Source organism: Myxine glutinosa, chromosome 3 (assembly GCF_964187855.1).
Source record: "Myxine glutinosa chromosome 3, kmMyxGlut1.1, whole genome shotgun sequence".
NCBI classification, from domain to species: Eukaryota; Metazoa; Chordata; class Myxini; order Myxiniformes; family Myxinidae; genus Myxine; species Myxine glutinosa.
Window position 1 is genome coordinate 29,505,045 of NC_136263.1, and position 16,754 is coordinate 29,521,798.

At 43.2% G+C, this 16,754-nt stretch overlaps 1 protein-coding gene across 1 annotated transcript in view; it reads right to left on the bottom strand.

Moving 5' to 3' along the window:
* LOC144888176 (uncharacterized) overlaps positions 1 to 16,754 on the bottom strand; it is a 79,756-nt gene that overhangs the window by 33,364 nt on the left and 29,638 nt on the right. The window contains exons 6-9 of the mRNA XM_078773555.1: positions 9,339 to 9,452; positions 8,543 to 8,713; positions 8,011 to 8,187; positions 5,585 to 5,644 (exon numbers count right to left, since the gene is read on the bottom strand). Coding sequence (XP_078629681.1) covers positions 5,585 to 5,644; positions 8,011 to 8,187; positions 8,543 to 8,713; positions 9,339 to 9,452 — 522 coding nt within the window. The remainder of the gene's footprint in view (positions 1 to 5,584; positions 5,645 to 8,010; positions 8,188 to 8,542; positions 8,714 to 9,338; positions 9,453 to 16,754) is intronic.

Genomic DNA, 16,754 nt, shown 5'->3' on the forward strand with positions numbered 1-16,754 from the left:
CCCCGACTAACCCGATTCCTGGACGTTGGCCGAAATCGCGCCACAGGTATTCAATTTGGAAACCTCTAAAGCGACTGAATGTAAAGAGGAAGAAGAAGAGGACGTACAGAAGAGTAACCGGATTTATTATTTACACACACGAAGCAAAAGGAGCAGTCAAGGTTATATACAGGGAAAATGGAAAAAGCAGGTGACAGTGCAAATATTAACTTATACAAACTTAATTAATACCCAGGGACAAGACACACAGAACAAACTCACGTACACAAAAGGATGGAAAGGCAGGGATGGTTTGGGACGGCAGAGGAGGGTCCAGGCAGATGGCAGGCGTCGAGGTCCGGCTCCAAGCGCGCGCTCCGATCCACGCTTTTGGGGTCGAGGTGAAAACCCGGCAAACACAGCCTCGCGTCTCACCGACCGGCGATAGGGCCTAGAGGGTGTCGGCCTTTTGCCGCAATACAGGCACCCCCTCACGTCTCTCTCTCTCAGTCTTGCTAGATCACGCCTCTCGTTCGTGCCTTCTCACCGACCTTGTACCTACTTTGTTCAACTCTGATGAACCTTCAAGCAACTCCCTTCACAAAACTGCTCGTGGGGCTCCCTCACTCATCTCTCTCTCGCGCGATCTTCGCACGCATCTATCATCCTCAAGCACGGGTGTGACACGCCCTCGTCGGTTTCGGTACCGCCCCCCCCCCCCCGTGCTCTGTGACCTTATATGGCAATGCCACGGGCTTGCCTCCTTATTTGGACATGGCGCCGAAGGGCGCACCCCTCGTGGCGAGCTACGGGCTTGTTCCCTTATTTGGGCATGGGGCTGAACAGCCCCGCCCCTCGTGGCGCGCCCTGGGCTTGCCTCTTCCCGGCGACCCCACCCCTCCTGTTCAAACAGAGCACGGAGCACGTATTCACTATTTGCAGCGAAATGAGAGGGCGCGCACCCTACGCTTGTGAAGCTGCTTTACCCAGAGAGGGAGTTTGGGCTGAGAAATGTAATTATTGAAGGGGAGCTATTCTTATTTGATTCGGTGCAATGGAGTGTCAATTAATGGCCAACAGAGCCTTAAACTCACATAGAATAAAGAGATAACTACTTAGAAGGGCTTAAGATTGGCTAGGTGTATGCGATGAATTAATTAAGGGGACGACCTTTGACCTTTACAATTATGGAGGTATTTACAACGATCATGACATTGACAAAGGGTGATCTTTACAACAATTACAAATCCACAACAATATATATATATATATATATATGAAGAAAACTAAAGCTGCACAGGAAGGCAGAGCTTCGATGTATACAAGGGCAGCAAGTCAGATAATGAGCCATCGAGTCGAGCCTTGCAAAGTGAGGTGTTGTGGGCAATCAAGACACCTTTTCTCTTTGGATATCTGAAGGACACGTTCTTCAAAAGGCACTGGTTTTGCAATCGGGAGGTTTGCCAAGAGGTGCTTAATTGTGTGAAACACACCATTTCCTCACAAAGAGTAGTGAGGCAGTTCAAGAGCTGTGTTTAACCAAAAATAAAAAAAGACTTCACAGAAGCTTTGTGTTTGTGATGAGAAATACACAAATGCAGACTACAGAGGAACATGATCAAAAGGCAATGGAAGCTGATGACTGTTGTGACTTCAACAACAAAAGTACCCATAATAAATGAAAATAAAGAAATAAATAGGCCAGGTAACAATGAAAAAGCTAATGATAATATCCATAACTTCTAAAATGACTACGACGATGATGCAATTGACTATTACATCAGCAATGCTGGTTCAGAGCATGGTTGACCCTACCCACATAAGGCCCAAGTCTAACTGGTCCAGTTGGTAAAACCTGGAAAGTGACTTCAGATAGAGCATAAATTTTATGGTGAAGACCCTTTGATGTACAGCATTATGATAAGATGAGTGAGATGGTAAACTCCGATGGTTTTGGTGGGAATTGCGAGTGTGATTGATCTTTTATTCATTTAACGAAAGTCTTGTGGGTAACGTTGCCCTGCTTTACCCCTCAATGTCAACCGTTTTATGAGAATACAAAATGAGCCAAATATTGATTATTGAGGGAAGTGGCATCACGAGTAATGGGCAAATGGGAAGGATGTAACGAAAAGCAATTGAGGGGCGTTTATAAAAGTCATAGTATGTTGATTGTGGGGAGAAAAATGTGATTTCAGCAAAAGTGGATTTTAAATGAAATTAAATGGAAGATAGTGAGGAGAGCGAGACAGAGACAGACAGGGACAGACAGAGACAGGGACAGACAGACAGAGACAGAGAGAGAGAGAGAGAGAGAGAGAGAGAGAGAGAGAGAGACATTAGAATGGCACACTTCGACGTCACGACAGACAGATATGCCACCGCCCACATTATTACATTACTAGCGGGGTCACCCGTGGGAATCCCACGGGCATGGATGTGTGTGACATTTCGACATATTGAGTTATATGCTGCACATTCATTTTTACAAAATGGTTACTGGCAAGTCATCAGATCCAGAAATGGTGTGATGAACACAATTTATTTATTTCACATAATATGTGACCCCTCACTCCTCTCCACCTGACACTCTCCTGTCTCCACCTGACACTCTCCTGTCTCCACCTGACACTCTCCTCTCTCCACCTAGCACTCCTCTCCTCTCCAAACCCTCACATCCCTCTCCTTTCCAATCCCTCACCTCTCCAATCCCTCACACTCCTCTCCTCTCCAATCCTTCACACGCCTCTCCAATCGCGCCTCACACTCCTCTTCAATCGCGCCTCACACTCCTCTCCAATCGCGCCTCACACTCCTCTCCAATCGTGCCTCACACTCCTCTCCAATCGTGCCTCACACTCCCCTCCAATCACTCCTCTCCAATCGTGCCTCACACTCCTCTCCAATCGTGCCTCACACTCCTCTCCAATCACGCCTCACACTCCTCTCCAATCGTGCCTCACACTCCTCTCCAATCGCGCCTCACACTCCTCTCCAATCGCGCCTCACTCGCCTCTCCAATCGGCTTTCCCCGTCTCGTTTCTCTCCTTTTTCTCCCGTCTCGTTCTTTTTCTTGCTCCAAATCGGCCCGTCGGAATCGGAAATCGGCCCGTCTCGCCCGTCGGAATCGGAAATCGGCCCGTCTTGCTTTTGTGCTTGTGCGTAAATAAATTGTGTTCATGACACCATTTCTGGTGTTGGGCTAGCGGCTAGGGTGCCGGCTTAGGATCCTGGGTTCGAATCTCGGTCGATCGCCGAATTAATGCCAGGGGGGTTGACTCAGCCTGTCATCCTTCCGAGGTCGGCTAATTGAGTACCAGTTCACTGGTAATTCCCTGTTTGTCGTTGAAGGCGGCAAAAAGGGTTGGCGTCAGGAAGGGCATCCGTAAAACATTGCTTCAAACATTGCCGTAAAACATTGCTTCAAAAAGGGGACAAAAAAACAACAACTACCACGGTCCCCGAAAAGGCCAACCCCCGCTTTGCGGGGAAAAATGGCCTCTAAACGGTGGTTTTTACACCATTTCTGGATCTGATGACTTGCCAGTAACCATTTTGTAAAAATGAATGTGCAGCATCTAACTCAATATGTCGAAATGTCACACACATCCATGCCCGTGGGATTCCCACGGGTGACCCCGCAAGTTTGCATTGACGTTCGTCGATGGACTCGTTCGCCCGTCTCATTCGTTTTCTTGCTGCATCCTGTTCAAGTCTGCGTTCTTCATCGATCGTCTCATTCATTTTGGAAATAGAAGTTTCCACGCAGCGCATGAATTGTCACGATCCTCAAAAGGAATTTGTCTCGTAATCATCAAATGAAAAATGGCAAGTAAATTATATTGTGGAAAATTAAAGATTTCAAATAAACCTATTTAAAGTGTATTCGCACATAACTAATTTTAAAAAACGAAGAAATATCTCTCGGTAATTTCCTGAAACATATTTTACTTCCGGCTAATAATGTTGAATTAAATAAAAACGAAGAAATATATGTCGGCATCATTGTTGACGTTTTTGTGACGACTGTCATCAAACGAAAAAGTAATATATCTTAACGGAAAAGCAAAAGCGAATTTTTAATATATATCGACACGTTGCCGTCGGTGTCATGTTGGGCGGTGTATGATACACCATGACGCGATTTTTAAAAATATATCTGCATTTTCCCGCGTGTGTGGAATGTTCTCAATTATTGCTGACACCGACTCTAAAACCATCGATAAAAATGAAATCATATGGTGAGTTAGATTGGAGATAAAGGCGTGAGAGAGACTCAATGGCCTTGAAGTTACAGGCATTTGAGAATTCATTTCGTTCTATAAACGGCAACTTTCATCGGATTTTCTTCTCGTTTTTTTTCAACCGAGTCTAAAACTATGTTAGCGACTGTGAAAAATGAAATGATATATCGAATTTAAAATAGATATCGACACATTGCCGTCGGTGTCATGTTGGGCGGTGTATGATACACCATGACGCGATTTTAAAAAATATATCTCTGCATTTTCCCGCGTGTGTGGAATGTTTGTGGAAAATTAAAGATTTCAAATAAACCTATTTAAAGTGTATGCGCACATAACTAATAAAAAAAACGAAGAAATATCTCTCGGTAATTTCCTGAAACATATTTTACTTCCGGCTAATATGTTGAATGAAATAAAAACGAAGAAATATATGTCGGCATCATTGTTGACGTTTTTGTGACGACTATCATCAAACGAAATAGTAATATATCATAACGGAAAAGCAAAAGCGAATTTTTAATATATATCGACACATTGCCGGCGGTGTCATGTTGGGCGGTGTATGATACACCATGACGCGATTTTAAAAAATATATCTCTGCATTTTCCCGCGTGTGTGGATTGTTCTCAATTATTTCTGACACCGAGTCTAAAAGTAAAACCATCGATAAAAATGAAATCATATGGTGAGTTAGATTGGAGATAAAGGCGTGAGAGAGACTCAATGGCCTTGAAGTTACAGGCCTTTGAGAATTCATTTCGTTCTATAAACGGCAACTTTCATCGGATTTTCTTCCCGTTTTTTTTCAACCGAGTCTAAAACTATGTTAGCGACTGTGAAAAATGAAATGATTTATCGAATTTGATTTGAAATAAAACTGGGGGAGAGCAAGACACCACGGGCCTACAAAACAGGACTCAAAGCTATGCGAGTTAATAAAATGGTGGATATTTGTTTATAGCCACTCCCAGAATGGGTGGAGCTATGGGTGGAGCTACTCTGCAAACCGAGTAAGCCACACCCCGGACAGACACCCAACAGATAGACAGACAGACAGACAGACAGAATCATCTACGGCTATTATAATATAGATACATACTTGTACCAAGTTTGATTTAAATCCCTTTCGCTGTTCCAAAGCATCACATTTTACACATGACCTCTGACCTTGAACCTCTTGACCCCAAAATCTCATCAGTTAATCTTTGCATCATATATAATTATGCCAAGTTTGTAAAATTCCCATCACTGGTTCACAAGTTAGCTCGGTTGCAGAATTTTTACCTGACGGGACATCTGACATTTGACCTTGCGACTCCAAAATCTAATCAGTTCATCTTTACCTTAGTATACACACCTGCACCAAGGTTGTCTTCAATCCCCTCGGCTGTTCTCAGGTCATCGTGGAAATGAAAACCTATCACGGACGGACGGACGGACAGACAGCCCAAGGCACAAAAATAGACAACAATGAAACATAGTGCTTGATAGAAGATGCATAAAGTAAGGTAAAGACACCCGCGTGCAAATATGTAGATTGTGAATATGTTAGACAAGGAGGCCCACAATAATTCGTGGCAGTCGGCCCCCTTTATGATTAACCAACTCCCTCCCCACCCCCTCCCTCCACGCCCTAAATCAATAGGAATTTTGCTATTGACTAGTGCATAACTGTTACCAAAGGATGGCATGACGATCCTAATGTGGAGGGACTGGATACAACAGAATGTGAAATAACTAGAGCTTTTCCTCTTTATCTAGAAACACTTGTATAGGGAGGGGACGATGCAGTCGAGGAGACAGTTCATGAGAGGGAGATCACACAGAGAACAGAATGGTTCAGTCACGGGGTGCACGCAGACGTAATAACGGAGAGAAGACGACAAACGGGACCCAGAGGCCAAGGGGTACAGCAGAACTCATGCAACATAGCCATGTGGAAGGAGAGGACAACCGAGCATTTCTGTGTGCGAGTTCGTGAAGTGTATGAGCCAAAGCCAAACTAATACTGTGATAGAAGCGGTCGAGGAAGAAATCCAAACTCTCCAAAGGTGTTGTTAAACACCTCAGGTTATGTCCATTATATGACAGACAACAAACTACTTTCAGCTAAGTAATTCGCAACATCTCTGATGGATCGTTAACGTTTACTCAAGAACAGCAACATACACATTTGCATAAAGTGGTCTCAAAAGATGTGAAAAGAGAACGAAAAGCCTTTGCTGAATTGGTCTCGTCCTTTGCCTCTCCTTAGTGATGGAAAGAAAATTGACAACTGCTAAATAAATAAATAAATGCAATAAATACCATTTTGGTACTTTTTTGCAAAATGTGCAAAATGAATAAATAAACAAGACGTCATGCGGAGCACGATACTTGCAAAATCTGCCCCCCACCCCCAAGAAAAAAAATTCCATTCATACAGCAAATTGTCCATTTCATCAATATTAAAATTGACAATCTTGATCAAAGCTCGAGTCAACAGGATGAAAAGTGACGATTTTTCAGATGAAAAATGACGATTTTGTAAGTTGACCTTGAGTTGACCTTTGACTTTTTGACCTCAAAAATAGTTAGTTTCCCTATTTAGTGACTCAATGTGCAAATGCTGTTCAATTTTCAAGTCAATCGGATGAAACTTTAGGATTTTAAAAACTTGGCCTATGTTGACCTTTTGGCCTATGTTGACCTCAAAAATAGTTGGTGGTTGAATTCAGTGACCATATCCACTACTCACAATAAGTTAGGGATATTGTGGGAGTGAGTTTATTTTTTTTATAGGGGTTAGGGTTAGGGTATTGAAATCAAGAATGCTGTGTTTTTCCACACTCATTAATAACCATAGAATTAGGACCAACAACTTTTTTCAACATAATTAATACACAAAATCAACCACACCGAAGAACCTGCCAATATCCCTAACTTATTGTGAGTAGTGTATGTAAATCCTCTTAGAATTTCAAGTCAATCAAATGAAAATTTGTGATTTTAGAAATTCGGCCTATGTTGACCTTTTGGCCAATTTTCACCTAAAATATAATTTGTGGTTGAATTCAGTGACCAGATATGCAAGTCATCTTCAAATTTCAAGTCAATTGGATGAAAATTGAGGATTTTAGAAACTTGAAAAAAAGTTGACCTTTTGGCCTACGTTGACCTCAAAAATACTTGGTCGTTGAATTCAGTGACCAGATATGCAAGTTCTCCTCAAATTTCAAGTCAATTGGATGAAAATTGAGGATTTTAGAAATTTGGCCTATGTTGACCTTTTGGCCTATGCTGACCTTTTGGCCTTTGTTCACCTAAAATATAATTTGTGGTTGAATTCAGTGACCAGATATGCAAGTCCTCTTCAAATTTCAAGTCAATTGGATGAAAATTGAGGATTTTAGAAATTTGGCCTATGTTGACGTTTTGACCCCAAAAACAATAGGCTTCTCAATTGGGACGACCTATACAACTTGGTGAAGTTTCGTGACGACCACAAACGCAACCGACCAATATACTTTAAAAATCTTCGATTTTGCAAGTAATAACCCCTACAGGCAAATTGAATGTGGCAGGGAAAGAGGGACATAGTTTCCATTTTTTTTTCACATCATGCATGCACAAAAGGACTGTTGATTGAAAGTACTTCTCCTATAGCGAGGTACAACCAATCGATCAATTAATTAATGTGGTGGTTCTGATCCACCACCACATACTTTCAGAGACGCACTGGCTTTCAACATCCACAAAACAGGAATAAATAACGCAGCAGGTACAACTGAGATGACGCCTCACCATCTTGGACATCTTTACACTGTTGGGCTTCTTGCAATCCTCCATGGCTTGGTGAGGAATCCGAGTTGCAAAGCCTCACAGAGTAAGAGTCAGGGCCCGTGCAAGCCAGAGCCAAGACATTCACAAACTGCCCCTCGTGCAATTTCAATACAGATGTCTCAGCAACGGAAGGATCAGCTGAGTCATGGACAAGGATGTGAACAACTTAACAAAACTCAGCAAGTTTAATAAAAGTTGACAAATCATGACATATCAAGGACTACTACTCATCCTAAAACACCATAACAAAGCTTTTGGTCCATATGAAAAGTGTATTTTCATAAAGGCCTGTCCAAAGCCTGTTAGATGGTGTTATGATGATACACGAGCAAGTGAAGGAAATTGCCTCCAACGATAGAAACAAAAAACCCCAGTTCTTGCATCAACAATAAAAACAGGAAGGTGGTGGGCAAACCACCCCCCCACCTTCCACCAACACCTGTCAAATAATACGAATGATGCAAACATTTAAACAATTTACCGCAAGTCTTACCTTCCAGGTAGCAATGGATTGCCTGCCGGGGTAATTGAAGATACTCAACTGGGATCGGTCGCAGTCGGGCCATGGGAACAGACTCGCCATTACCAAAGTCTGCGTAGCGAACGGGCACGCCGTCCGGACCACAGGTAGCCGCCACGAGCGCGCGGTACCACAGGCCGTCGACTACATCAAAATTCCACACCATTGGAAAACGAGGATCAGTTATCGTTATAAGGCGTACACATTTTCCTGGATGGGGTATATCAAATTAAAATTCCAAATTCCAAAGATCAACAATGTATTTACACATGAACAGCACAGCATATCCTGCCGTTTTCCAATTTGCCTCCAACGTTCCAAAGTAGAGGAATTGCATTACGGCCTTTGACATCAATTCTTAGCATGTATCTATCTACGTGTCAAAAGCAATTCGATTGCATCCCACCAAGAGCCGTGTTTTTATATTGTGTAAAGAAATGGCAGACGTATCAACTCTGACGTCCCTCCTCATCCCTCAACCTCCATTACGCCAGAAATCATTCATTCTTCCCTTTCACCTTCTCAAATATTATTTTACAAATTTAAAGCCACGACACCTCATCCTTTTCTACCATCCATTAAAGTATCATCAATAGAAGGCTCCTTTATAAGTGAGACAATAATGCAAATGCAAGTTTCAAACTCAATGGGTTCATTTGAGAAAGATTTCTGAGGACTGTAAAGCGATTTGATGACAGGCATCACAAACGTTGCGACCTCAGCAAAAAAGTTTGTGAAAAAAAAATAGAAATTCGGACTTTATACTCACCAGAGTACTGTGCACAATAAGGCTGGTTCAGGACTGGCTCGAGGATGGGCTCAGATGGCAATGAAGAGCAAATGGTCATCAGCTCCTCCATCAGGTGCAAAAGTTCTTGTTCAACTGCAGCAACAGGTGCCGTGGAGTGTGTGAAAGTAACAGGTGTCATAATACGCTAAAGCAGCGACCAAGGAGGCAAAAAATTTTTTTTCTAAATATCGAGATGAAAGCCACAGCTTCAAAGAGGTTATCTCACTTTAGACTAAATACAGAGATGGTTTCATGGATAACTTGTGTAGATAAACTATTTGGAATAAACAAAAGGAAGACTATACGCATCTCACTCAAAATAGAAGCCCGTCTGCATCCGCTTTGAACTCAAAATAAACTTGCTGAAAACGACAGCAAAAAAAAAGAAATTAAAAAATTAAAAAAAGAAATCGCACATCTTACTATAATTTACCAAATGTCCGTCCGTCCGAAGGTACCGCAAAAATGGCTGAACCGATCGCAACGATATTTTGGGTGGGAAATGCTGGGATCCCCTAGAGTAAAATAGGCTATTGTAGCGGTTACCTTATTCGCATGTCACGGTTAACTTATTCGCATGTCGCGGTTAACTTATTCGCATGTGGCGGTTACCTTATATTTGGTCATAATCCACGTGTACGGGCCTGTGGGGCTTTTGGTTGTGTGGACGTGACGCACGCGCGGTTGTTGGAGCCACGCCCTCCGAAGAGGGTTTTGGCTTTATAAAAGCTGTACGACTTCCGTTCGCGATCAGTGTGCTGGAGATTTCTGTACGAATAAACGAGCTTCGAACCCTACGAAATAGCCTCGTCTTCTCGCCTTCCGCAACTCCTAAACTATATTGTTTTTCCAATTGCAGCTTTGGCCTCCCACATAACGTTCGCTTCACATCGCAGTGACGGCGAGCACCAACATGGCGGCTGTAAGATTAACGTGTATGTACATCTGATTACTTGATAAACGTACCAGAGAAAACAAATCGTTTAGGCAATGGGCTATCCAATATTCGATGTGTTCACGGTTTGAATTACGTAACGTAACGTTTGTGACGATGTTTTCATTGTGACGATGTTGTGACGATGTTTGTGTTCACGGTAGCGGTTGACGTGACGGTGTGAACGTAATTTTGTAACGTTTTTCGTTTTTATTCTCGTAATCGTTTAATGAACGTTTAATGTTTAATGAACGTTTAATGAGCGGAAGAATAATGTTTAATGATCATTAAATGAATGAATAAATGAATGAATGTAATGAACAATGCCATGGCGTCGCGTTGGCAGCAGTGACAATATAAAAATGTTTGCCAAGACCTTCAACGAGAGAAAAGGAACTTTTATCAGCAATGTTGTTTATCCTGAAGTTCTAGGCTGAAGAAGAGGTACCGTACAAAATCATTCCATTTTTTTTCCGAAAGAAAAGCGTACAGTTGATATCACGATTTGAAACACGATGGAATAATATTTACCGATATGAACAGTGATGTGCTTTATTTATTGAAATTCTAAATACTAGGGCATGCCCGTACTATATATATGCCCGTACTATATATCTATCTAAAATTATATCCCCCCCCTCTATTTACATGAAATGGTTTGGTCCATTCGCAACGCCAAAGCGAACGGCGAACGGCTTGCGAGTACAGTGACAATCCCCCCCCTCTATTTACATGAATGGTTTGGTCCATTCGCAACGACCACAGAACCCCCCCCTCTATTTACATGAAATGGTTCGGTCCAAAGCGAACGGCTTCCGGAGTTTGGTAAAGAAATCGCCATCGCGTACACAAACGCGCAGGAAAGCGAATGAATCGCAAATTCGTTTTTATTAGTTTTAAAACATCGTTTAACGCCAACATAGCGCCAACATAGTTTGCAAACGTGAAATAAATGAATACGCTCTCAAATGTGCCATCCGAGGCAGAGTGTGTCCGCCACGTTCGGCACACGCGCTAGTTCGCTGCTCTCTGATTGGTTGAATCGTTTTTTGGACATCGCTCGGTAAGTAATTGTCCGATTAATATGAAACCTTGAAAAGGCACATCCTCGGGTCCCCAGCAATATACCTGGCAAGTTTCAAGTATATCGGACCCGTGGTTGTCGAGAAACAGCGGTCACAGACAAACAAACACACAGACAGACACACACACACACAGAGATTACTGGAATTATAGATAGATACTGTTTAGATTTTGATGATTTGCGTGATATTTAATGGATGTTTATATAAATCGTTTAAATAATCATTTGCGCCTCCCAATTGAAGCCCCGCCCTTAGGGCGGGTACCGTTGCTAGTTTTATTAATTTGTGTTCTAAATATTCTCATAATAAAGGTTTGTTCGAAAGTTTGATGACAAAAGTTAAATTGGTAAAAATGTTATGGCCTGGACAAACACACTGAAGCTCCGTGGTAAATAAACAAAGAAAACAGAAGCGATTACAAATGAAAACACAAAAAAAAAACCCGTGCTATATCATACTTGACGCACTGTGGCGGCCAAGTGAGGGCTATTTATAGTCACGATGACTTTTCCCTTTCACATTTTGACCAAATTTTAAATTATTTTCTCCATATTCTCTTTTATCTTTTCTTTTCTTTTCTTTTCTTCTTCTTTTTTTTTTTTTTTTTTTTTTTTTTGTATACAAGATCGAGGCTCGTGAAAGAGCGAACATTAATCACACAGAAAGACAAACAGACACATAAAAAAATAACATCGGGAGCGGTAGACAAGATGGGGAGAGAGGGGGAAGGACACAAACAACATTTGAGAGCAGGGACCGAGAGACATGGAGACATCGAGAGATCTGTGGGAGGGAGAGGGCTTTGGGGGAGAGGCATGTGAAGGGGGGGGGGGGGGTGGGGGAGGTATAAACATATGGACACTGCCAGGATTTCCAGGAAAGAAGTTGGAATTTCAAACAAGGTGGATCTGGGGTGAATTAGTGGGGGTAGAAAAGATCAAGGTTATGGATGGGGGAAGATAAGAGATGGTGGTGAACAGCTGTTTTAAAGACCTGGAGGGAGGAGAGGGATTGAAGGGAGTGTGGGAGTTTGTTCCACAGGCGGGAGAAAAGAGGAATGAAAGAGTGAAGGTGAGCAGAGAGCCGAGATTTCGGCAGTTTAACCATCAGAGGGTTGCTGGCAGATATTGTGCGACCTGTAGGAATATTTGGGGGACAGAGCACAGAGAGAGCTGGGGGAGCAAGGCCGGAGAGGAGTCGGTAGAAGACAGAAAGACCACCTACCTGCCTGCGGTGAGTGAGTGAAAGGCCCTCAGAGATAGCTTCATCGCGGGAGATTCCAATGATTTTGAAAGCTTTGGATTCAACAGCGTGAAGCCGAGCCAGGTGTGAGGCAGGAGCACCAGCCCATAGGGGAGAACAGTATTCCATTGAGCTGCGGATGAAAGCCTTGTATGTGGTGAGGAGCTCAGGTGTGCCGAGGAAGGACTTCGCACGACGGAGGATGCCCAGTCGGCGACTGGCTTTGGAGGCCAGCTTGGAAATGTGGTTTTCCCAAGAAAGATCATGGCAGATAGTGAGACCCAAAAGCTTGAGCGACAGAACTTCTTGTAGAGGATTGTTGAGAAAGTAGATGGGAGGGTTGTCCAGTCGATCTTTTCGGAGAGACATAGTAAGAGAGTGAGATTTGTCAGGATTGAAAGACATGTTCCACTTGTTTGACCAGTCTGTGATTTTGTCCAGGTCTTCAGAGAGTGAGGAGGCTGCAGACTGCCGATCTGAGGGAAGAGGAATGGAGCGGCAGAGAGTGGAGTCATCAGCAAAGAGATAGAGAGGATTTTCCAGAGAGTCGGAGAGATCATTGATTAAGACCAGAAAAAGCACAGGGCCCAGCACACTTCCTTGGGGAACTCCAGCCTGAACAGGAAGGGGAGATGAGAGAAATCCATCCAGGGCCACACGTTGACTACGACCAGAGAGGAAGTCCGCAAGCCATGCATGGAGATTTCCATGGATACCATAGGAGGAGAGTTTGGTGAGCAGAGCTGGGTGCCAGACCGTATCAAAGGCCCGTGATATGTCAAGGGAGACAGCTCTGATTTCCTGTTTGGCATTGAGGACCCTCCATCCATTGTTGAGACAGCAGAAGCAGCATGTCCAGAGTAGAGTGACCTGGTCTGAAACCAAATTGATGATCAGAGATCAAGCCATTGGAGAAGAGGAAAGATTTCATATCCGAAGCAATGATGGATTCCATGACTTTGCTGATAATTGGGAGCAGGCTGATTGGTCTGTAGTTGCAAGGATCTGTTTTTGCACCTTTTTTGTGTAAAGCGGTAATGTTAGCTGATTTCCAGGATGCTAGCAGATGACCTTGAGCAAAAGATAGGGTGAAAAGAACAGAGAGAGGGTGAGATAGAGCGGCAGAGCAGGATTTTAGGACCCGTGGGCTGATGCCGTCTGGTCCAGTTGCAGAATCAGAGTCGAGGTTTGACAAAAACTCCTCCACCTTGTCAGGAGAGAAGGACACAGAGTCCAGGAGCAGTTGGGTTCGACTGGGAAAGGTGGGCACAGAGAGAGATGGGTTTGGGACTAAGGATTTTGAGGAGAACACAGAGTTGAGGCATTCGGCTTTGTCACGTGCGATGTCAACTGTGTGGCCATTTGAGGTAAGGGAGGGGATGGAGGGGGAACAAACACCAGAAACGGATTTGACCAGACGCCACCAGGATTTGGAGGAAGGAGACAGGTTTGAGAGTTCATTCTTGAGTGAGGAGAGATAGTGCTTCCTGGCACTCCTGAGGGTAGACACACACTTGTTCCGAGCTTTGTGGAAGGAACTGAGATTGCCTTCAGTTGGATTAGCCTTCCAAGAGGCAAAGGCAAGTTGTTTCAGGGCAACTGCCTCACCACAAGATTCAGTGTACCATGGACGGGAGGAAGGGTAAGACAATTGAAGGCGAGATGGGATAAATCTGTGCATGAGAGAGATCAGTTTGCTTTGGAAGAATTCCCAGGAAGAATTGATGTCAGAGGCAGTGGAGATGGGAGACCAATCCAGACGATTGATGGCTGCTTGAAGACCGTCCCAGTTGGCCTGAGTGAAATGCCAGACTCGTCGACGCTGAGGAGGCTCTCTGAGAATGGCCAGAGAGATGTCCACTTTGACAAGCACATGATCAGAAGAACCGATTGGAGCAGAAGAAGAGCAGCAGACATTAGCAGGGAAGTTAGTCATAACCAGGTCTAGAAGAGAAGATACTCCATTGGCTGAGATCCGGGTCGGGAAATTGACAGATTGTGTCAATCCCAGTGAGTCACAGAAGTCCTTTGCTGAGGTGCCATGACTGGTGAGAGAGGAACCCACACCCAACCAGGTGGCATGATGACAGTTGAAGTCACCACATATGAGGAAGAGAGAGTTGGGATGAGTGGATAGAAGTTGGTCCATGTTGTCAGACAGTGAAATGTCGATGGAGTCATCACTGTTTGGGGGACGGTACAGAACACATATGAACAAAAGGTGGGAGCGGAGAGGAAGCCGTAACCAGAGGTACTCCTGCGGGTGAGGAGGAAAGAGGGCAGTGCAAGGAGAGTGAGGAAGAGAGTTTTTGACAAAGATAGCAACCCCACCACCAGGCCGAGGCTCAGGTCTATCATACCGGAGGAGGGAGTAACCAGGAAGAGATATTAAGGAATCAGAGACATCTTGAAGGAGGAAAGTCTCTGTTAAGCAGATCAAGTCTGGATTGTCAGAAGCAACCTGTATGGAGAGATCAGTCAGGTTAGAAAGAAACCTCTAATAAAGGTTTCTTGAAAATTTGAGGACAAAAGTTCAAATGAAAAAAAAAAAGTTATGGCCTGGACAGACAGACAGACAAAAGCGAATGCAAAACCCCGTCCCCAGGTATCCAGCTGCGGGGGGCGACGGGCTAATAAAGGGAAAATCATCAAAACTACTGTGAATAAAGCTTTGTGTTCATATTCAGTGTTTTCGAGAAAAATGAGGTTCCACCTGCTGCAGAATAGTTTGCTAAACCTGTACAAGAGCCAGGAAGAACCATGTGACTTGTTAAATAAGGTGGTGTAAAAGACGCTGCATCAACGGTGGTAAAGTCGTAAAAAGATTTTTCTACAGTCTTCAAAATCTTTAATTTTTTTTCCAATTTAATTATATGGTTGAACATGAAAACACAAATCGCCTTTTTGACACTTTCAAAAACCTTCTGTTTAGCAGTGCTTGGACAAAATATTACAGACATCATCTGAACCAAACAAATTTTCCGCTTGCAGACCCTGCCCATGTCCTTTTTCTCTCAAGACTTTTTCTCTCTCAAGTAAGGTGTTCAAGGACCTCTCCAGTTAAACCCTTAAATTATCAAATACCATTCACAACTGCCATTGTTACACACGAAAGGAGCTCAGGAAAAATCTCGAATGTCACAAATTACACTTCATAAAAAACAATGCGTCATACAGTTCCAAAGAGCATCTACACAAGAAATGTATTTAATGTGTCACGTTGCAAAGAATCTTGATCAATGGTCGTTATAACTGCTATTAGGACGTTTTCATGAACAAGATAACAATTCAAGCCATTTTAAACTGTCCGAATGTGTATCTAGTGTGAAGGATTAATTGACTGGATGGAGTTCCACACGTTCTGGGTTCAAACCCAGCTGAAGGAATGAATATTAACAATTATAATTAGTTTCGCAAGTAAAACCCATATGGATAACCAATGACCTTGAAGAAAAAGGTAATCTGCTCGACTCACCTGATTGGCTCTATGTGCAGCAACCACCCACATGTTATTGCCAAATCCTATGTTGCGTTTTAGCGATTTGTTTCAGGTACTAATATGGTGCCTACAATAGAAAACACCGTCCACACACCCAAAGTTACCTTTTTAATTTACAACTAAATATTAATTACATAAAATTAAATATCGAACCACCATTCAGGTTACCACACAATGAACTAGAATGGCACTCAGTAAAGAGCATACCTCCGCCAGATGAACAGTTTACGTTTTGTATCCCACTGATAGGTCGTATCTGGATTCGGACCTGAACCAAAATTTAATCGGCTTGTTCTCGTCACCGAACCAAATTATGCAGCACCTAGTTTTGTCATAACTCGTCCATAACTTTTTGAGACATCCTGCGATATATCGTTTTTTGGCCCTATCTCTCAATGATGAAGAATCACTTAAATTCTTCGATCGAGATCCAGATCTTCACCAAAATTGAACCAATTAGTCCCTGTCACATTCACAACCTGTCCACTAAGTTTCGTCCAAATCTGCCCATACCTTTCTGAGATATCCTGCTCAATGTTGGTTTTCAGCTCTATCACTCAATGGTGAAGAATCACTTAAAAAATTAAAGAATTCTCATATGGGGAATCCATATTCAGATTCAGATTGTCACCAAC